Consider the following 22,685-nt stretch of genomic DNA (forward strand, 5'->3'; position numbering starts at 1 on the left):
AGGTTTTAGTTTTGAAAGGCTGCACCGGAAGCGGTGCTTTCTCGCTGCATCTAGCTGCATCTTGCTCGCGCAGTGTCGGGATGAGGGAGCGACAGCAGCGGCACCGATTGACTGGAGGAGGAGGAGTCTGTCCCAGCCTGCATCTGGCCCGCTCCCCTCTCTGTCACCCCGGGCCAAACCCGCCCCATCGTCCCTCACTCACTCTCCGCCTGTTCTCCCGCACGGCTCGGCTCGGACACACGCAGGCAGCACTTACGCACAACACACGGACACGCAATGGAGACGGAAGGGAGCCAGAGCAGCCTGTCCAGCACGGACTCCCCCCACGACCCCTGGTAACTAGAAAACTAACTTTAAAAAAACAAAACTTAAATCGGGTATTCTGTAGAGGGACTTTGGTCTGCACCCACACGCACGCACGCACGCACGCACACACACACACACACACACACACACACGCACCCACAAACATACGTATACACGCACACACACACACCCACAAACACACACAAACACACACACACACACATACACACTTCCACACCTCCACACAGAGCGCCTTCATGCAAAATCAGAGATGATACACTCTCAAATTACCTCCAGGGTTACTTTCAAAACCTCTTCAACAAGTTTGTCTTAGTGTGTATACTCTTCTCTTTCAGACCCCACTAACAAATATGCAAATACGATTTATTTTCTTTTTTTCACAGCAAAATGTTCATAGGTGGACTCAGCTGGCAAACAACACAAGGTAAATCTTTTTTTCCACCAGTTGCTAGCTCTAACAAAATGCCACTATGTCTTCAAAAATCCTGGCATGGGTCGGATGGAACTAAAAGAAAGTTATTTGAGAAGCTGTATTTCTTAATAGTCCTGCTTGCGTACATTGAATTTGTTTATTTGTTTTCTATTTCTTTTACTTTTTTAAAAAAGTTTTTAATTTGGATCCTGCACCAGAATGAATGCACCCATTGAGAACTACCATAGAATGAATGAGTGATTCTTAAAAAGATAATTAAAAAGGCTGAATTTGATTAATTGGCTTGTAATAAGGAGTTTAAATTATAATTATTATTAACTTTACTTTTTTTCTTCAGTCTTTATCATTTTAAGTCTGATTGAAAAATGTATGAACTTTCGTGTGGGAAGAGTGAAAACGTTATACGGTGTAAATCTTCATCAAAACGTTTGCATTTCCTTTTCCTTCCTTTCTTCTCCCCACCGTTTTTGGTTTCTCAGAGGGTCTGAAGGAGTACTTCTGCAAGTACGGCGAGGTGAAGGAGTGTATGGTGATGCGAGATCCAGTTACTAAGCGCTCGAGGTGAGAGAGCTGTGCGGCTGAAAGTTATCTGACCTCCGTGATTCCTCTCTGCTCATCATAACGTATCATTACATGTCAACATCGGTTCCTGTGTCATTAATACCCCCCCTCCGCCCCTGGTGTCTGCAGAGGGTTTGGATTCGTCACCTTTGTTGATCAGGCCGGCGTGGATAAAGTTTTGGCCCAAACCAGGCACGAGTTGGACTCAAAAACAGTGAGTTCTCTGTATTTACTTCCCACCACCAGCTAATCCCATTGCTCAGTGTTTCATTAGTGGATTTCCCATTGCTTGTATGTTTACTAAGGTTCCACTACACTACCAATGTTTTTCTCAAACCATGTCCGCTGCTGCACCTCAGATGTGAGCACTTTCCGTGATTCAGTCAGCGGTCGACAGACGAGACACATGGGAGAGTTTGCTCTGCAGGGGAAGAAAATGTCACCCAGTGTCAATTTCCATAGAAACAAGAGGGGATCGGGACAGGATTGCTCTCAGTGCCACTCTTTGATTTGTTCTCTAGGAACTCAAACTTCCTTTCTGCTTTTTTTTTAACGGTCCCAAGGGATAGAATTGACCCCCAGGAAAAAGAAAAGTTTCTAAATGGAGCAAAAGCAACCTGAAACCATCAAGGTGTGAATTGTGAAAGCAGTTTCCTGTTGATCCTCAGGAAGAATTCAACTGTAGCGATGATGAAGCCAGGCCTTTTCACCTATGTGAATGTAACTTTAAAATGCATTAATTGCCTGTGTTGCAGTGTGTGTTGTTGTGTGTGTGTGTGTGTCTTTTTGTCAGTAATGAATGTGGGCCGGCCGGGAACAATGTGGCCCGTTGGTCGCCATAGGGACCAACTGCCCCCGCCTCTCTCTCTCCTCTGTGGGAGTGGTGATGGCCGCTGGTTAGTCACTGTATTGAAATGAGGGGAAGCTATTTCTTCTTTCCCCTTTTGTGCTCTGCACGATGCACCTTCCTCCAAATCTTTGGAGGATAAGTGCTGGAAAAGGAAATGGAGAAGGAGGTAAAAAAGCAGTATGTTTGCTCTAAAAATTAAAGGAAATTATTATAGATCGAAAATTATGAGAGGTTAGAAAAGAGAAGACGAACTGAATCTGTGTGTTTGTTTTTTGTTGGTTTCCCCAGAGCCATACTGCTATAGTGTCACTTGCAGGCACAACAGCTATGACAAGTAGCGGCATCATGGTTGGACGCCACTAACTCGCCATGGGGTTTGTTTCCATAGTGACCCCCCCCCCCCCCCCCTCCAACATACCCTTCACAGTTGAAGAATGGCTCTGTCACAAAAGAAAAAAGGAAGATAACAATGCACATCGTTTACAATCATTTCTGGGGCACTAAAGAAATCATGGCACAGTAAGTGGAGGCCATGATACTGACAGTTTATCCTCACGCTGCCTCTATTGATGGGAAACTTATAACGTTTATACTAAGACTCAAGAGATGCCGATTCCCCTCTTTTTTAATTTGAGTTTCCTCTGAAGTTGTGTTAAATGTACGCAGCCTCGTGGGCCGTGGCAGGGCCCCTTGTGGCTGGTTGTGTGTGTCGGTGGTATTTTTTGGTGGGGGCAGCCTCAGAGAGTGTGTGTTTGGCATGGAGAGGGCTCAGTGATCAGCCACAGGGGTTGGATGGTGAGTAGAGTAGGCCTTTTTAGACGGCTCACCCTGCCCCCTCTCCCTCTATCCCTCTCCCTTCTCTCTCATGCTAACAGGTTATCCTGTTAGAGAGGGAGAGAAAAGTTCTCCAGTGGCAACAGAAAGAATGTGCCATGCTGTGACCGACTGAACCTCTCCGGCACTGGAATTAACAGAGCTTTGCACGGCCCAGAGGCTAAAGAGCAAATACATTGCTGCAGAGGAATTTATTAGTTCTTATTGTGTTGCAGGACAGATTCCCCTGGTTTTGACCAGTGGATTTTACTGTGATTTACGTAACTGCCCTTTTGGGGGCCCACCCGGCTTCCTGCTATCTGTAAAGTTAGTGACGGCCGATGCTAACTGCACCTTTTGTGGGACAAAGTTTCTATTCAATCGCAGCTCCAAGGTGCACAGCGGAGAGGTTAACAACAAAGTCACTCAGCTCTTTGCCGAGTTGCATCAGGCTCCCGTTAACCATTTCCATGCTGACCTGGAAAGAGGGGAGAGGGGGGAAGGCAGAATAACCCCATTGGTGATTAGTATGGCTCTCCTAACTAATAGGATTGGAGTCAACAAGCTTGAGTTGTTCCTCAGAGATGTTGAGTGCGGCCAAATCGGCGTGTTTCGTTAAGTGTGTTGCCAGCTCAGGCTGTGACAGGCAGCGCCCTCGACCAACTGTTGCATAGCTGGGATGTAGTTGCTCAAAAGGGGATTGCCCTGATTTCCTAAACCTCTCTTGGAATTACGTTCAGCCTCTTCCCTGTTACCTTGCTGTGAGTACAGCAGGGTCAGGCCACTGACACCTTGAAGCGACTTCACATGTCTTTATATAGGAGAAAGGTTGTTTTTTTATGTTAAAAAACCCCTCCAGACATCTTTTATGACATAGAAAATGCTTAGAAATTATTTATGTGTCTGATATGGTTCTCCTACAAAAAATGAACAACCTCATTTAAAATCCCCATAATAATAGCTACTGCTTTCCCTCACTTTAAAATCTAGAAGCTACGAATATAATTTAGTGTAATGCTGGACATAATATGTATCACACTTCACAAAATAACATATTTTTGTTTTGATTTTCCACGTCACAACTTGCAGACTGCGCAGCGATTGGCTGCCAGACTAGTCACAAATCATGCATGTCAATAACGTTTTTAAAGGAATACTTCATCTACAAAATTACGATTTTTATATCAACTACTTGACCCGTGTTACCTTGAATTATTCCCAAAAATGTGCCTTTTCCCATGCCTAAATGCTCAACAAAAACATTTAAGTAAATAGTGGCAGTGAATTATATTTAAAAAACTGTTTCAACTTTCACACAACTGGTGCAGTATAATCCTATAAACAGTACTAAACGTCATGTGTTTGGGAAGTAGTGAGCATACAACTTCAGAAATGAGACTTGGATTGTACTGCAAGAGTTGCACAACAGTTTTGAATAGTATTACATTTGTAGTTTTACTTACATTTCTTCAACTCTTTCAAATCTCTCTATATATATTTTTATATTCTTCATCCGCCATGAATCCACGCAAGAGAATGATAGCTTGCTTCATAATTTTTTTTAATGCAAATAGTCATTTGGGGGACGAAGTACTCCTTTAAACTCAGGTTTTAGGTAAGTACAACGACTTCCCCCTCAAACAGCCTTCTAGTGTCAAACCCTGCACAGTGAAGCTCAAACATCCGGGTAAAGAAAATGTTTTGGAGTGGAGCGGGACTTTAAATACTTTACTTTGCTATGATCAACCTTTTTTTTCCTCCACGAAGCACTTTACCTGTATAACGTCCACAATTTCCTCCCCACGGATGTGCTGCCATGTGTTTGATTTTGTTTGTTTGTGTGTGTGTGTCTTGTTTGTTTTTGAATGTGCACAGGAGTGTTGGACATCAGGAGGGTTGGTGACCGGAGGTGACTATCAGAGTAGTCTAGCCACCATAGACACTAAACAGTAGACTCTGCATCTGATCCTCCAGTCTTAGCCTATAGTCTTCTCACTCTGCTCTCTAGAACAAAAGAAGGAAGAAAAAAAAGACAAAGCTTGCGGTGATGTCAACTTTTGTGTCTGGTAAACGCATGTGGTTTACCATAGAGGCTCTCTAGCTCTCTACTGTAGTTCAACTCTCCCCTCTCATGGTTACGGACTAATCTTAGCGCTGTACTGTCTCACCATCTGTTAGTGTAACAGCAGTACAGTGTGGTGTAGTCTAGTTGTTTTCTAGCTCTATTAGACCAGCATAGACTAATATAGAGGTCTCAAATTCCAGTTTTACAGCCTGTCTATGATTGCATCCTCATGGCATTGTGTGGGTCTCAATCGTAACCGTGGTGACATTCAGTGGGCTCCACCACGTTGTGTTTAAATTGTTTTTTTGATCATGTGGTTGTAGTGTTAGGTAGAGGTGGGGGACTAGAGCCTAACGATCCAAACCCAAGTCAGACTTAAGTAGCACATTTGAGGACTTGAGGCTTAATTGACCCTGACAAAAAGACCCAACTTGACTTTGATTTTGTATTCAGGACTTGAGACAGATTGGGTGATATCCAGTGTACTGCACTGTCCACCTTATAGGTAGAGGTTAGGGATCAAATAGATTCATGAAATAATCGAGATTCTTATCTTCTACGATTTTAAATCATTTCTAAACTTCCAAACATCCATTTATTTTTCTCCAAAATAGCCTAGATATTGCTAATGATAGACCCAGCACATCAAGTCAAAGCATTATTTTGAGAGTTGTTTCTTCGAAAAGAAAAGGCAGCCCGTCTGAGCCTAGCAATTTTCTCTATGTAATGTGAATGAATTGAAAAAATAAACATCTATTTATGAGACACCAAAAGATTCACAACCCTTTATATATAGGACAAGGTTGACAAGCATAGCCCAGAATTGTATATAAAATGTGAGCTAATTTACAATTGATGCATGGTGTTTTATGGATGCCAAGCTTCCCTTTTAATGAAATAATTTCTATTTAGAAAAAGTTACTTTTATTACATTTACTTTTGGACGGTTATAAATTGTGGTAGATCATCAGAATTGAATTTGCTTTGACTTGTCTTGCTTGAGTTACAGCAGAGATTTGACTTCTCACCACTAACTTGGGACTTGGGGCTTGAGACTGTGAGGCTAGGATTCATGACCCGCATGTGACTTGCACGTGCATGACATACTCCCACCTCTGGTGTTAGGATTAATATCAAAAAGTGTTTTTTCCTGAGTGTAAACGTAAGGAGCAGCAGCAGGGCAGAGGACGATCCGGATCACCTAAAAGCGTGCAGGAGGATGAATGATCCCTGTTGTTCAAAACTTCAGAGGGAGGCAAAAACAAACAAACACAAACAAACAAAATGTGGGTGAATCTTGCTGTCAGTGTGGTTCGATTGACAGCTCCCTCTCTCCTCTGTCTCCCTCCTCGGTCCTCTCTCTCTCTTTCGGACACGCTTGTCCTCTCTCTCGCGCGGGGCTCTCCCCCCCGAGGTGAGGCGTGTTTGTGATTTTAGAGCCCGTGTGAGATTCCAGGAGATCACATGTCACACGGTAGTGACGAGAGAGGCAGAGGTCCACTGGACATTCCCAGGCCTTCCACCTGAGCACAACTGCAACACACACACACACACACACACACACACACACACACACACACACACACACACACACACACACACACACACACACACACACACACACACACACACACACACACACACACACACACACACACACACACACACACACACACACACAGACACACAAGTTGACATGTACATTTCTTACTTCCTTCATATACTGAACTACAAACACAAAGCAAGCATACTTATAAATAATCTCGGGGGGGGGGGGGGATAGTGCACACATTCAGATTGGTGCACACACACAAAAGGTTTTCTAATTCTTTACCCGATGGAGAATAGAATGTGGATTTGATGTCCTTCAGATTTTCGTTCACAATAAAAAGTGGTGTCATTCTGTTTTCCAGCGCAACAAGGCCTGAACGTCGTAACATCGGTGCTGCAGGGTTTCTGTGGGTCCTTAAAAAGTTTCAAATGTACATTTCTGAAATGTAATCTCAAACTAACTTTGCATCAGATGTTATGATCCAAAAGTGTTTTTGTTTTGGTACCAAAGCAGCCAGCCACTGGTTTAGCAGGTGCATTTACTAGAACATTATACTGTATTGTTCAATGTGATAGTGACATGTTAATCTGTCCCTACTGACAGTATTATTGAACTGATTGTAAACACATTTTCATTTATGCCAGTATTACTGTGAAATATTTACTATTTGTTCGCTTAAATTGACGTTTTCTAAACCTGCAGAAATCCTGTTGCTTTGATTTAGGATTGGTGCGAGGCCTGGAGGAGGATAGCATGGATATAGGACACCTTCATTATTGAGATGTTAAAGAATGAAAGATGAGTGTGTGATGTCTGATCACACCTAAGGAAGGCTTCTCTTTCATGAAACAACACTAACCCGTCCTCTCTTTCTCTGTATTCTCCCCGCAGATCGACCCAAAGGTGGCTTTCCCTCGCAGAGCTCAGCCCAAGGTGAGTCTAAGAAAGATTCTTCTTGTCTTAGCTAGTTTTATTTCAACCTCTTGTAGGCTGATATGCCTCGTAATCTGAACACGAATCACTAAACCGTTGTGTAAAACATTCATAACTTTAAAGGGACACTGATTATTTTAAACTTCTCAAACATCTGTATTATGTTTCAAGTACACTGTGTGCTGATCTTTGTCTGTTTAGTCTCCAATAACAACAATAACAGTGTGAAATAAAAAAGGATATCTTACAGCTTGAAGCAATACAGCTAGTGCATAAGGATGGGAAGTGATTAATTGTCATCAATGCCGATTATTGATACTTCTTATTGGTCCGAAATTCTAACCGATATCCTTATTGATTCCTGATTTAAAAAAAATGAAGGGACACACGTAATCATTAAATGTGTCTGTTTTATATTAAACATAATTACAATCATTGAAAACTTTTAGGATTTTTTTTCAAGCATCTCCTTTGAAAACAAACTTAATTAATAATAAAACAAAATTAATAAAAAGTAATAAAGCTTTTATTATCTCCTTTTATTGAATTATAGCTAATAAGGTGAAGTTTTTCCTCATCTATGCGAGGTTCTAATGAGAAGATAATTACTTTTGTACTTCTAGGGGCAGTGTTGTTGAAGTGTAGTAAAAATTACAGCAACAGTGAGCACTACTGTGTCACTCAGTCATAGACATTTGAAACTTATAATACAACATATTTATTCCAAAGTATTAGAGTAGTGCTCTGTAGGGTTATAACTTACAATAATGTTCATTATCCATTCATATACCAATAAATCATTTGATCGATAAAATGTCAAAAAGTCAAAAAAGTCCAAGTTGGCGTCTTGTTTTGTCAGCGCAACACCCAAAGATATTCTGTTTAGTATTAAACAAAAAGAGAAAAGCAGGATGTTTCCATATTTAAGGCTGAAAACAAAATGTTCTCAAGTTTTGCATAAACAAATACTTCTATCATTAATCCATTATAGAAATAGTTGCTGATTATTTGATCGATTGTTTCACCCCCATGAGACTGTGTATGTGACTTACAACTGTGTATAATTAGTGTATCCTTTACAGTGTCTTTAAGGATATAAATTGCATTTCAGACCATTTTGAGCTTCTATCCTAGTAGATATATTATTAAACCAACATTTTTAAAACTAGAATACAGTAGGAAAAGAAATGTAACATGTGTGCCTTTCCTCTTACAGTTAGTGACTCGAACCAAGAAGATATTTGTGGGCGGTCTGTCCGTGAACACGACCATCGAGGACGTGAAACAGTACTTCGACCAGTTTGGGAAGGTGAGTGATGTTTAGAAGAGGTAAAGCTGAGGTAAAACTGCCACACTGCGGTGGGAAAGGAGAGCAATATTGATCCGAGTGGATGAGGATAATGTTTGTCGGGTTATAACAGACAATTACAAACAAACAGCTTAGAAACACACAAAATGGTACCACATCCCACCGGCTCAAGCGAGTTATTCATCAGAAATTCTCTGAGAAAAACTTTGTAGTCGGGCGACCGCCTTGAAGTGAAGGGGTTACTGCGAGGAGGAGGAGGAGGAGGAGGAGGAGGAGGAGGAGGAGGAGGAGGAGGGAGAGAAAAAGGCTTGGAGAGGGAAGGGAAAAATAACGAGGCTGAGAGGCTCCGGGAGCAGCAGGCGAAGTTAGGGGGACGAGAGGGGAGGGGGGGAGAAAAGTTTTGTAGTGAGTGTGTGGTGATGGTGAGGAAGGAGGAGGGATTATCAGAATCTGAATTAATCTGATGTAACAGCTGCTCCTACCCACAACCCCCTCCTGGCCCGTTACCGTGGTGACCCGGCTCGCCCATTGTCCCCGAGTAATTCTGCGGGTAAGGGGTTTTTGTTCTGAAGGAGGAGGGATGAGGTGGTGTTTGGGGGTGTTAGCACAAGTGTGTGTGTGTGTGTCGGGTGGGGGTCAAACTCACCACCAATAACTGCGACTTAAGCTCCAAAACCTGTAAACTCCTTCATCTCATCTTCATGCATTTTATATATTTTTTTTTACATTTCTAAATAAAGTTTTTTTTCCAAGTTTTTGAGGCAGAGAATAGATGATGGGCTTACAAAGGCTCCGACATGCGAGGGAGGCCTGATTGAGAGAGGCTTGCGGAGGCGTACGAGAGGGAACTGGGGCAAAGATGGGGTTTTGAGGGAGGGGGGTTACGGGGGCCATTATGCCTCTGTACAAAGCTGGGCAAATATTTTGTTAGTTTGTTCAGAAGTTATCTGCATACTGGAAGTTTCTGGATTGTTCACACGCTCCTAAATGTGTCTTTAAACGTAAAAATAAACATCAATGATAATATGTGTGCAAGGGGAGTAGTGCTGCACCTAAATACTATTTATATTGTCGATTAACTGGTTAGTTTCTTGGTTTATAAAATGTCAGAAACAGGTGTTTTTCCAAGCCCTAGTAGCATTATCAAATGGGTTTTTATGACCACATCTTAAGTATATTCACATTACTGTCATATAGGAGTACATAGACAGGAACAAATACATTTAAGACACTGAAATCAGAGGCTGATCATTGATTCTCCAAACCCCACAACGACTTAATTGAATGTGTTGTTTTGTTCACAACTTAATAGTATGTGAATTTTCTGTAATAGAACTGTAAACCATATTTAGCCTGTTTTAAAAAAATATATTATTATGTAAACTACTACTAGACTCTCAAAGCAAAGTTGCAGTATAATAGTTCACAACCATGTTGATTATTCTTTGCACTCTACAAGTGAGGTTTGGTTGATCTTGTAGGAAACAAATGATACATATAAATACATCCTAAAACGTTTTACAGTATAACGCAGGTGCACAATCTTCACCTCGAGCTCTTGAAACTTTTCAAAGTCAAACGATAATGTTCAGTGTTAGCCGCCGCGTTACCGACTGCTGTGACACTTTATTTTCAGTGCCAAAGGTTTGGCCTTGAGTTTCCCCGTGCTCCCTCCTCAATCATAACGTCTAGATGAATTTTGCCGAGAGAGATATCGAGGGATGGACGGTGAAATGTGGGCTCCAGCCATCCATGGAAGTTCCTGATTAGACTGCCTCACTGGACCTTTTGTGTCCCGTCCTGGGGAGGACAAAGGAGCGCGGAGAGGGATGGGCAGGGGATAACAGGGAAGATGAGAGGTGGGAAAAAAAAGGATAAGAGGGAATATTGTCCGGCGGTATTGTCCCAGTGTTTGAAATATCAACCAATGATGTGCAATTAACTCAATGCGCAGTGTTTAATGCAAACCACGGGCGTTGTTGGGATGTTTTGATTGCATCCTCCAGGGGGATAGGTTGTTCAGGATGGGATTGAGTTTCCTCTGTCAGCTCAAATTTAAATCTCTAGCATGAATCACAAAGTGCATTCTTCACCTTTGCTCCTTACAATTGACTGTTTAAAAATGTGGCAACCTTAGAACGTTTTAAAGCGTTTCTGCAGAGATAGAGCCGACCATTTTGCAGGTCTTGTTCAAATGTCAGGCTCGGAGGAAGCAGTGACTTGAGAGGCATCAGAGTAACAGGTCCCCTTTCACACTGACACTCCTCACTCACCTTTGACCTTTCTGTAGGAACACTGCCCTAGGGGGTCCACACTCGCACACTCACGCTCTGTTACTATGACAAATTATTCAGTGGACTATATCCAGTAAACTTATTATAGACCGAGAGCACAGATTAATTTACCAAATGTTTTTTCGGGACCTCTGTGTGCGGACTGGAGCATAAACATGTCTGCTTTTTACAAGAGAGAAAGGGGGGAGAAGAGAATAAAATAACTGCCGATAGTAGGTCAACTTTGACATAAGAAACTGTGTGTGTTTGTGAGGAATAGACACCTGTGTCTTCGCTCTATAAAGGGAGGCTGGGCCGGAGGGAGAGGTCAAAGGGAGAAGAGGAGGAGGAATTATGGCTGACTGTGCCAACAAACAAAGCCTGCAGGCTTCTTTGTTCTCCCTCTTCTTTTGTCTCTCTTCTTTCTCCTCCCTTTCCACTTTGACCCAATCTTTTTTTTCTTCCTCCTCTCCTCTCTTACAGGACTCTCTGTGCTCTCTCTTTCACCATATCTCCACCTGTCGCTATTCCTCTCGCTATCAGCTCTCCCCTCTCATCGAGTCTCCACCTGCCCACACAGGATTCACCTTCCCGCTCGTGACTGGCTCCTTTTTTTCTTTTTCTGTGCCTTTTCTCTCTTTGCGGCACTCTTTGTCTCACTGGCACTCTCCCACTATTCATAAACCATATTTGATGTTGGCTCTTTTATATGGACTTTTTGTACAGTTGCCATGGGAATGTCAAACTTTGGAGTGGAGAAAGGCTCACTGTGAGAGGGATTTTGACCAGGGCAGCAAACACAATTTCCAACTTTTCATACCACCCATTATGTCTGTTAGTCTTATACAGCTGCAGGGCTTGTTGTAAAGTATTTCTTCATATTTCCCTCCTCCTTGTAACCTGTCGCTCAGCCCCCTCCCTCCCTTCCTCCTCCCCCTCCTTTCGGTCCATCTGTTGCTGAGCCTCCCTGCAGAACTTGAGAAGGGCTGAGGTCAGGCAATATGCCGTGTGGCAAGAGACAGAGTGCCGCTTTTAAAAAAAACTGTTGTTTATCTCCTCTCAGGTCGACGATGCCATGCTCATGTTCGACAAGACCACCAACAGACACAGAGGTGAGTCAGGGGGACCCGACTTCCTGTTACCTGCGTCTGTCCTTCTCTCTTCGTCGATTTGCTCTTCTTCCTCCAGTCCTTCCAGGGTATCTATTGATCCCCCTCCACCCCCTGCAGGCCTCCTTCCTGTGGGCTGAGCTGGAGGAGAGGAACGGGGCTAGTCTAATTAGCCAGTCGGTTAATCTGGATCAGGATAAAGCCTCCTTAAGCACCTCCTCCCCACCCTGGGACTGATCGATTATGACAGCCTACCAGCTTTGCCCCGGCCTTCTGGCCAAGAAGGGGAGGAAGCAAGGATGAGTGCAGAGTAGCAGAATTGAAATAGGGTAAAGGGGGGCAAACGTGTTAAGCGGCTATTAAAGCGCTGATTACTAGAGACTATTAGCTGTACTGCTGCACAGAAAGGCCCTACTGTCTAAATCCACTGTACTGAGTCAAGTTCTCTTACTAATAAACTCAGAAGGGCAATGCATTTGAGATTAGATATTGTCATTGTCCCGAGGGTTTATAAACAAACATGTGGAAGCAGCTTTCAGCTTCTATGCTCCACAAATCTAGAATACACTTCTAAAGCATCTGAAATCCGCCCCAACTTCCCCTACTGCTTTTCCGAAGTCCTTTAAAGGCATTTCACTGCTATACTTCTGCACTTCTTGCAAAATCTGCCGTATTTCCAATGTCGTTTTAAAACTCTCTTTTTTATAACCATTTCATTTGTTTTGTGTGTTAGTGCTTTTAAAATGAACTCTTAATTGCCCTTGTGTTTGAGATGAGCTTTATAAATAAACTTGCCATAACCTTGGATTTTTTTATATCGTTAGGTCGCATTAGTATCTTTCCCTGATTTTAAATGACATGCATTTCAGTAAACTGATTTAGCTGCCCATACTGTGCTAGCTGTTTTATTATTAGTTATTTGGACAATATATTCACATAAGATTATGTATCAAGAATTTCATTGTGTAAATATTTTGTGAAGGCCTCAAAAGTCAACTGAACAATATGTGGGTAGAGGTATTTCATCATATGTATCGTAATGTTAGATGTTCTCTTTATTGCTTCACCATATTCAAAAAATCTCCTTTTCCTCGCTAGGGTTCGGATTTGTGACGTTTGAAAACGAGGATGTGGTCGAGAAAGTCTGTGAGATCCACTTCCATGAGATCAACAACAAAATGGTTAGCATATTACAAGAACAAGCACTCTAATAGCACCATATTGTGTAGATGCTAGAGGCACTGATTTCTGTTTTTGTTTGGAAACAGGTGGAGTGTAAGAAAGCTCAGCCCAAGGAGGTGATGTCCCCTACGGGCTCAGCCAGGGGGCGCTCTCGTGTGATGCCCTATGGGATGGACGCCTTCATGCTGGGCATCGGTATGCTAGGTAAGCTAGTATTGATCGTCACAGGAAGGATGAGCGGCTGCATGCATGACATGACAATAAGTATTCCTGCACTAAGGCCGCAGCTGTCTCAAAGGTCACACGGGGCCTCATGGGGGGGAAGCTGACCGCTCCCACCCTCCGCCATGCAGCCCCGATTATTAAGACCTCAGTGACGTAGAAATAAAAACTGATATACGTAGTGATTTATACTTTTAATTACTTGCTGCTAAACATACTATCTTGAAACTATTCAGTAGTTGGATACATTATAGCAGGGTTAATATCAATAAAACAAAATATGTTCTTCAAAATATTTGTTTCAATAACTAAGATAAACTGAAAAGTTCCATATAATCTAACCACTCAAATAAATCCTAAAATATCAACAGTTTTCTGATAACTTAAATAGTCAAGGGTTCACTTGACGACGATAAAACTAAAATGTCCCATACTTTAGTCAACTAAATCTTAAAAATAAACTAAAATGTTAACAAAAAAAATATTGCTGACAGAATTTAAAATACTTTCCCCATCAAATTATCTTTTTGTTATGAAAGTTTACATTTCTCCTTTTGATCAGTAATTAAGTATTCTACTTCCATAACATTTTGGCTCCCACAAGTGACAACAAGTACTTACATTTCCCATAATGCAATCCTCAAACCCCCTTATTCCTGTTTGTAGCAGGCTTTTCTGTTATCTTATATCTTGGTTTCTTTCCCAAACCAGGATCATGGTACCACCTACTGTTCAATCTGAGAATGGCACCTTTCTCTTTAGCATTGCATTGCTTTCAATAGATATGTTCATGTTTTTTTGAATGTTGCTCTTTCTTTCTCTTTCAGTTCTTGATGTTGTGATGTCTAACAGTGTTTTCTTTTTTTTTCTTTCTCAGGTTATCCAGGTTTCCAGACGGCCACCTACACCAGCCGGAGCTACGCTGGCATCACTCCTGGATATACCTTCCAGTATCCGGGTAAACACACACTTTCTGCTCCTCATTCACATGTTTTTATCAGATGATTTAAGAAACAGAAACACAGCCACATTTAGTTAGCAGGTGCAAGTTGATTATTAAGACTTAAAGGTACATAAAGGTGCTAGATTTGGATTCAGTTTGCCTGAAATCCTCCTTGTGTCCCTTGAAACGAACATTATACATACCCATACATACACTGTGTTAAGGGTATAGAAAGGAATGAAAGTTGTGCTTGTTGTAGGTAAATAATCCTAAATGACATGCATCAATGTCTTTTTTTCTTTGCTGCAGAATCTAACAAATACTGATGTTAAAAAACACATACTCTTGTAAGCTAGAAGTGACATCCCATGTCTTTTAAACCCATGCACACATTAAAAAAAAAAGTCATCAGCCTTGCATCACCAGCACTTTTAGGCACTGCGATGTTTTGAGTTAAATGCTAACAGCTACACGCTAGCGGGTAATATTTAAAAAGATCACCATCACGGTTTAGTATGTTAGCATGCTTATATTTGCTATCGATCTGGTTCAAATTAGTGATGGAGGATCCAAGTATATCCCAGTATATGAAGGAAGTAAGAAGTGTGTGTGTGTGTGTGTGTGTGTGTGTGTGTGTGTGTGTGTGTGTGTGTGTGTGTGTGTGTGTGTGTGTGTGTGTGTGTGTGTGTGTGTGTGTGTGTGTGTGTGTGTGTGTGTGTGTGTGTGTGTGTGTGTGTGTGTGTGTGTGTGTGTGTGTGTGTGTGTGTGTGTGTGTGTGTGTGTGTGTGTGTGTGTGTGTGTGTGTGTGTGTGTGTGTTTCGTATGCATGTTATGAATCTTTCAGTTAATCCAAAAGTAGATGTTTTGCATATTGATTTTGATTGTAAGACACAATTGTAACATTTGTTGTATTTCTTGCCATTTAATACAGATTTTTTTAACACCACTTTATTGAATATAAAGTATTTTTCCATCCTTTAATTCCTGTTTGCATCCCTTAAAGCTTGTGTATTCCAATATGTGCTCTCTCCATACGGCGTGTCGAGGTGATTTCCTCCCTCTATGTGTGTGTTTGGTTGGTGTGTGTCTCAACAGCGCTCTGATGTTTCTGTTTTAGAGTTCCACTTAGAGAGGACTCCCCTTCTGACTTCACCCCATCCCCCTGAGCTCACAGGTCAGTCCGTCCCTCCTCTGGACTTTACAAGCAGCATGTTGTCAGTCTGCTACACTTCACTCTCCGGTCTGCATGTTTGTGTTTGACAGTCCTTCTCGCTCTCTGAAGGCAGGAGGGCTGACAGTAATGAGGAAGGTTTCACTTTAACGCCTCGCGGCAGTGACCTCAACTTTCTTTGTCATCATAACAAACACTCTCTGCTTTATATCATGTGCAATAATAACATATGCTGTGACGTATCTGGCACTACATTACAATACCACTCCTAACTCTACAGTTTTTACATTCATTATTTGTCCATCTTTGTTTCATGTAGTTTATTGTTTAACCTGCACTGTTAGTATAACTATGTTTATTGTATCTTTTGTAACTCTGGCACAAGACTTTCCTTGGGAATAAATACATCTTATCTTACCTTATCTTATGATCAACATCTGAATGAGGTCACTGAACTAAGTTGTGTTATTAGTTAGTTTTTATGTGTTTGTACCGCAAGACATCTAACTCAGATCTTTGCCCCTCTGTCTCTTTAGCCATTCCTCTGACAGCATATGGACCAATGGCAGCAGCAGCAGCAGCAGCAGCAGTAGTTAGAGGTATGCAATAATAATGGACACATACAAATAATTAGGGGCCTCTTGAATAATTTATTTTTCTTTCATGAAACACTACTGAAACACTACTGAAAATCGCAATAAGATTGTTAAGGGGAATTATTTTGGCCGTGGTCTGGTGAAAATCTGATGTTGTGTCAACCCTAATTGGGTTTTAATAACACATAACATAACACAGCGAATAAGTCGTGACACATAAGGTTATTATAAAACATTACATGTTATTTAGCTGGTGTTTCATCCAAAGCAACTTACATACACTTTAACAGCGTATAATACATGCCTACAGGAGCAATCTGGGGTTCAGTACCTTGCCCTGTGGGATCAAACCACTGACCCTCTGATTTGGAGATGAGCGCATTTGACCCCTGAACCACAGCCTCCTCTAATATCAAATAGAAAAATGCACAGTAGAAAATATTAACTATTTTTCTACATGTTCATATGTACTACCATTTAAAAAGATGGTCACATACACACACCTGTCAAGAAAATCTGAAAGTTGTTTTATTTGACTTTTAGGCTCTACCCCGTCTCGCACAGCTGGATTTTTAGGTACGAGCAGCCCGGGGCCGATGGCCGACCTTTATGGGAGCGGTCAGGAGTCGGCAGTCAGCAGTTACCTCAGCGCCGCAAGCCCCGCCCCCAACGCTGGATTCGGCCACGGTTTGGGGGTAAGACAAGAAAACCTCTCTGATGTTTAGTCTAGGAACTTCAAGCTTTGTGTTAGACACGTTTCTGTCCCTTTTTCAAATTGTTTAGGGCATAAGATTACATATTATAGGTTATTATGTAGTACTGGTACATCATGCCACGTTGCTGCTCACCTTTAATATTATATTTAAGTATCTAAAGGCAATTGTTTAACATGATGGGAAATAGACTTGTTTGCTTTCTTGCTAAATGTAAAAGTAAGAAGTAAGCTATACTAAAATAGCTTTTTTAGTTTTACATTCAAAGCTTCTTTTAAAGATTTTTAGTGAAGCTTTGAAATAACAACAAATACATCTTCAAACAAAAAGTGGTTTAATCAAATAACATTTTAACTCTCTTTTTTAAGTTGACATTGAATGCTTCCAAACTGGCCTTTTCTTGGCATTTCTCTATAGTTGTAGTTAGGATTAAAGTGATGAAGTGCCATCAAATGAAGATTTTTTATGACGTCAGAGCTGAGATAAATTATTTGTTGTTGGGTTTATATAAATGCAATTGTAGGTGCTTCTAGATTGCTTCAAACCACCCTGTTAATACAGGGGTTTGTCTCCCTTTGTGTGCAGCAACCAGGAGACAAAAAAGTGAAATAGGTGTTTTTCAAAGGCTCAACGCCAACAAATCTGAATTAAAGCAGAGTATTTTGTTGTATATAAACAGCTCATCCCAACACCACTGAAATATATATAATACAAATAGTAGAATACTATGATATTAGTGTAGCCTAACATTTATCTGTAGCTGTGCAGCAATACTGAGTTTAAACATGATGAGTACACTTTTAATCCCTTTATTTCCCAAAATATTAGCTCTAAAGTTGTCGTCAGCATTAATACTGTCTTTGTTTTTGTATCTAACGCTATGTGAAAAAAAAGAACATTACCTGCATATTTTACCCATTAACTATGTTTGCATTCGTGTGACTTATTTGTATTTGTCAAATGTGTGACCTTGTTCTAAAGTTGCATGAGAAATAGTGGATGAAAACTCATATATTGATGTACCTGTGTTTCTCAGCTGTGTGCCGTCATGACTCCGGGTGTGTGCAGTTATTCTTTCAACAAAACACTGTAGCAGCTCACTTCAGTAAATTCAGATTTTCCTAAAAAAAAAAAGTTGAAACTGTAGTCTGAGAACAACATTTTAAAACTTGTATTCTTGCTCCCACAGGGCCCTTTGATCGCTACGGCCTTCACTAACGGCTATCACTGAGACGTGAGTCATCATCTTGTTCTTACATTACATTTCATTTACCCAAAGCGGCTTAGGGTAGGTGCAATCAACCATTAGGACACATATTCAGGAAAGCAAAAATCCAGTATGCACATAAGATTGAAATTAGCCCAATGATTAAAGTTTTGTTGCATTCAAGTAACCCAAATATTTTGTAGTGCTACAGACAGATATCAGAAGGTCCTTTAGATTTTATTTCCAAGTTGTGGTCGAAACATCTCTGTTTGCAGTCTGGGACAGAGGATGTGTAAACTCTTTTTGCTGTTCTGATATCAATGTGTAGCTCATTACATAAAATAAGACTTATTTAAAACATATAAGACTGCCCTATCGAGACTCACCTGGGATTAGGGCGGGGCAATATGGAGAAAATCAATTGCCACAATATTCCTGATCAAATATCTCGATATGTGTATTGCAACGATATTGTAGGTTTGAGCCATAGTGCTTAGGGCTATAAAATATGATAACGTCGATATTCTGATATGAGACGAGATACCATCTTATATTTTGGTTGTCAGTGTCTCAATACAGCATTACTGTTTTCTTTTTCTCAATTAAAGTGGGACATTTCAGTAAAGTGATCATTCCACACTAAGCATTTACATTCACATCGCTGATCATTTTTTATTAAAAACTAAATATTTTAAGAAAGCATCAATAGTCTACCCTATACCTCGATATAGAGGTATTTTGTCAACATTTTTGTGAATTTTTTTTCATTATCAGACATCTAGTCTGTCTCATATCAAGACATTTGTATAACAGTGATGTAATGCGCAGCGCTCCCTGGGAGTAATTGGAGTGTTTTTGTGTGTGCAGAGCTGCAGACAAAGAGCTGGTGGGAGTTGAAGCTGCTCTGGAGCTGATCTGCCCAGGTCTCTGCCCCCCTGTCGGGCGGAGCAGCTGAACTTCCACCCGGTGTCAGCCTGCCACCCTGCTGACGCCTCACTAAACTCCACCTCCTGAGGGAAAAAAAGTTCATAAAAGGAGCGAAAAGTCACTTCATGTAATAGCAACACATACAGATGCTGTATTTTTTTAGTCTTTTTTTTTCTGTTGTTATGTTTCACCTTAATGTTTTTGTTGTTGTTGTGATGGTTGTTTCTTTATCTGTTTTGTTTTATTGGGTTGTATTTGAACCTGATCTATCTGAGATAAGAGGAGAAAAAAGAAATCTCCAGGATCTGTAATTTGTACTGGAAAAACTGTATATTTGTCAGTAGTTCATACTGAATTTAACAAAACATTTGTGATTAATACTATTTCTTGAAAATGTGTCACAAAGTGTATATCTTGGTAGTTTTTTAACAAAGACTTGTTACACTAATAATGGTCAAATGTCATTAGTTGCAGTTACATATTAGGCCTACTTGAGCTGTACAATTGTAAAATATTGTAAATACGACTCTGGTTTTGGGGGGGGTGGGGGCTCCGCTAAAGTTTGTTTTGTGGGAGGTGGGAGGCTTTTTGAGGAATAATAATACGATTGCTTTTTTCATCAAAGCGTATGTGTTGGAAAGCTTGACTGTTACGTATCATAGTTTCACATGAAGGTCAAAAACATGTCAGTATGTTTGTCAATATTAAACCAGCCACATACTGTATTTCTCTCCAGGCATTTTATAAAGGATGTGTCATTTCAATCTGTGTTAAAACACCTTGAGTTCAGCAGGAGAGAGGCTGCAACAACACTTTTACTTTTTGGGGATAAATGCGTGTGAAAATGCTCTTCTTTCAGAAGGGGAGATTAAAACGTGCTGATTTCTTACTTTGTCATATTGCTGTTTTAACTGTGATTTTCAATATGTGATGATTGTTTGTCAATGAAAATGAAGGAGTAGTGTGCAGGAGCGGTCGAGCAGAGCGAAATCTGTAATGACTGCTCCGCTCTGCAGGTTGTGTTGATGTTTGCGTGACATATGGTCTTATACACATTGGTTTCCAATGTGCCATGTGCTGTTTTATTGGGGCGGATGGTACCTCAGTTTCAAATGTGAAATTTTAATCTGACTTTTTGTATTATTACATTAACATCAAGTGTGGATGGTTGCACCTTTTTAGAAGGTGGCTTTCCTACAGGAAAGGAGGGGGGTCTAATTAACTCATCCAGCCTCAAATCAATCACTGCATATCCACTGGATGTCACAGACTGTAGCAATGTGACAGCTTTTTTTAGACCAAAACCATTATGTTCAGAGCTACTAGGACTTTGCACTGGCCAATCACGATACATGTTTTCCTTCGAACGTTAGAAGCGTAAGAACAAAGCACTCTCGATCTACGAAGTACCAGGTTTCTCATTTTGATACACTCGCTCTCACTGCTGCGGGCTACCACGGTAGTTCATACTTTGATGCTGTTTTCACTGAAAAATAACAATCTTGTCAACACTGTAACATTTTTTGATTTTCTTTTTCCTGTCATGTTTATTCCTTTGAAAAAAAAACCTTTTTAAAATTCCTAATAAATTATTTTAAAACATTCCATTCATGCGTACTGTTTGAACTTTTTGAACTTTTTTGCTCTTAATGTGTACTCGATATATATTCAAACTATACTAAATAAAACATATCTCACATATTGGTGCAAAATTATAAATAATGTCTATGAATTATTTATATATTTATAATTAAAATAAAATGTACTAAAAATGAAAAAATACTTATTTGTAAAAAGAAAAGTACATTTTAAAACTTAAATAAAATGTTAATAAATTATTGAAAACGTTTCCTAAATTACATTTTCTATCAAAATACTAATTTTCCACATTATAAAAGAGAACTAAATAAAGGAATTATTATGTACTAAATTATAATCATATATTTTCTACGATATAAAACCCATTAGATATATTTTCCATTTGTAATTTGTTCCCCTTTTTTCTGACACTGTTTCTAAGCACCAGCAGGACTCCCTCAGTCTCTCTGCAGGCTGATTTCTCTCTTCCATCATCACTGCTCCACTGCCTCCACCTCCTCTCCCCCAGTGTCTCACCCCTGGTGCCTCACCCCGTGCCTCGCCTCCCTGCTCTCACTGTCCCGGCGGCCGGTCATGAGGTCCTCGCTGTACGGGTGCGCTAACCATGTGAAATACGGGGAGGCTCCGATGATCCCCCCCTCTGAGGAACTGCCTCTGCCTCACCATGTTCACCTGTTTCTGGAAACAGTTTTTTGCAACTGTACTGTTAACATCCCAATGTCACTGCACATCGTAGAATAAAATATATGTGTTGCTTATCTGTTCACTTGTTCAAGAAAGAAGAACAATTGAAACAAAGATACACAGACTTATTCTATTCTATTCTAAATGACAGGGTTTCGAAAGATACCAAATAGTTAATTTGGGGATTTATTTAAATGATGCACAATTTTCATTTCATGCATTGGGAAGACATCAGAAACATTGAGTTGTATCTCAAAACAATAATTATAAGGGCTAAAGATCATCAAAAGTCAGTAGATGTCATTACATGTATTATTATTACTGGTAATCATCAATCAAAAAGGGAAAGAGTGACCATTCCTTACACTGAAATACTGCTGACTCTTTATCATGAGTGTTTACAGTTACAGGCTCTATAATCACATGAAACAGGAGAGCCGTGAGAACACCTCTGAGAAATCAGTGTGATATGGCAGGAGGACGCTCTCCTACTGAGAAACTATGCTGACTTCAGCTTTACCTGCCTCTTACACATACATTACATTTTATGAATCAAAAAAACAAAAGCCAAAACACTTTTAAACTACCAAAAGCAAATCTTGGTGTGGCCCAAGTGTTTTGGGTAATTGCCCTTTTCACTGCCAAAAAAGTTAAGTTAAGTATTTGATTTCATTTTGTTGGAGTCCTAAAGATGTCAAATTATCCAAAAAGACACAGAAGCAAAGATAAGAGGAGAATTAAAAAAACATACATTTTATTTTGTAAAGGAAAGGTTTTTTGATTTGTTCTATCCTGATAATATGTATTTACAGTGTGACCCATTGTGGAGCTGCAGACCCTTATTTTGTGATCACTGATTCAAGCTGCTGCCTTTTTTTTATTATTATTTAAAAGGATAAGTGTGTTTACAGATGTCTTTTGTTTCTCTTGATTCTGAAATAAACCAGAGGGATCCAGTGGGGGTTCCAAAACATTTTAATTGGGTGGAAAAGGGGGGCAAGAGGTAATGTCTGCATGGCATGGGAGGGCGGACAGTAGCCTACGTGGGATTGTATAGAGAGGCGAAGTTCCTCCCTTTCCGGTCGAACACATGGGACCTTATTTCTGAAAAATTATGTATTGAAGTCAATGGCGAGAGAAAATTTATCATTTAATCCCGTTTGAATTGTGCCACGGATTACACATAGGCTATATGATGTTTGTCAATCTTAAAAAA

At 40.5% G+C, this 22,685-nt stretch overlaps 1 protein-coding gene across 1 annotated transcript; it reads left to right on the plus strand.

The window, feature by feature from the left end:
- Positions 1 to 65: 65 nt before the first annotated feature.
- On the plus strand, positions 66 to 20,793 carry msi1b (musashi RNA binding protein 1b). Its single transcript, XM_079686749.1, is given in 16 exon segments — positions 66 to 191; positions 193 to 335; positions 711 to 751; positions 1,240 to 1,321; positions 1,451 to 1,535; positions 7,493 to 7,534; positions 8,751 to 8,843; positions 12,180 to 12,228; positions 13,324 to 13,406; positions 13,494 to 13,611; positions 14,507 to 14,587; positions 15,690 to 15,746; positions 16,280 to 16,342; positions 16,883 to 17,034; positions 18,242 to 18,286; positions 19,127 to 20,793. Coding segments are annotated over 15 exon segments (1,242 nt in total). The 5' UTR covers positions 66 to 80; the 3' UTR covers positions 18,284 to 18,286; positions 19,127 to 20,793.
- Positions 20,794 to 22,685: the final 1,892 nt, after the last annotated feature.

Source organism: Notothenia rossii (genome assembly GCF_949606895.1).
Source record: "Notothenia rossii genome assembly, chromosome: 6".
NCBI lineage: Eukaryota > Metazoa > Chordata > Actinopteri > Perciformes > Nototheniidae > Notothenia > Notothenia rossii.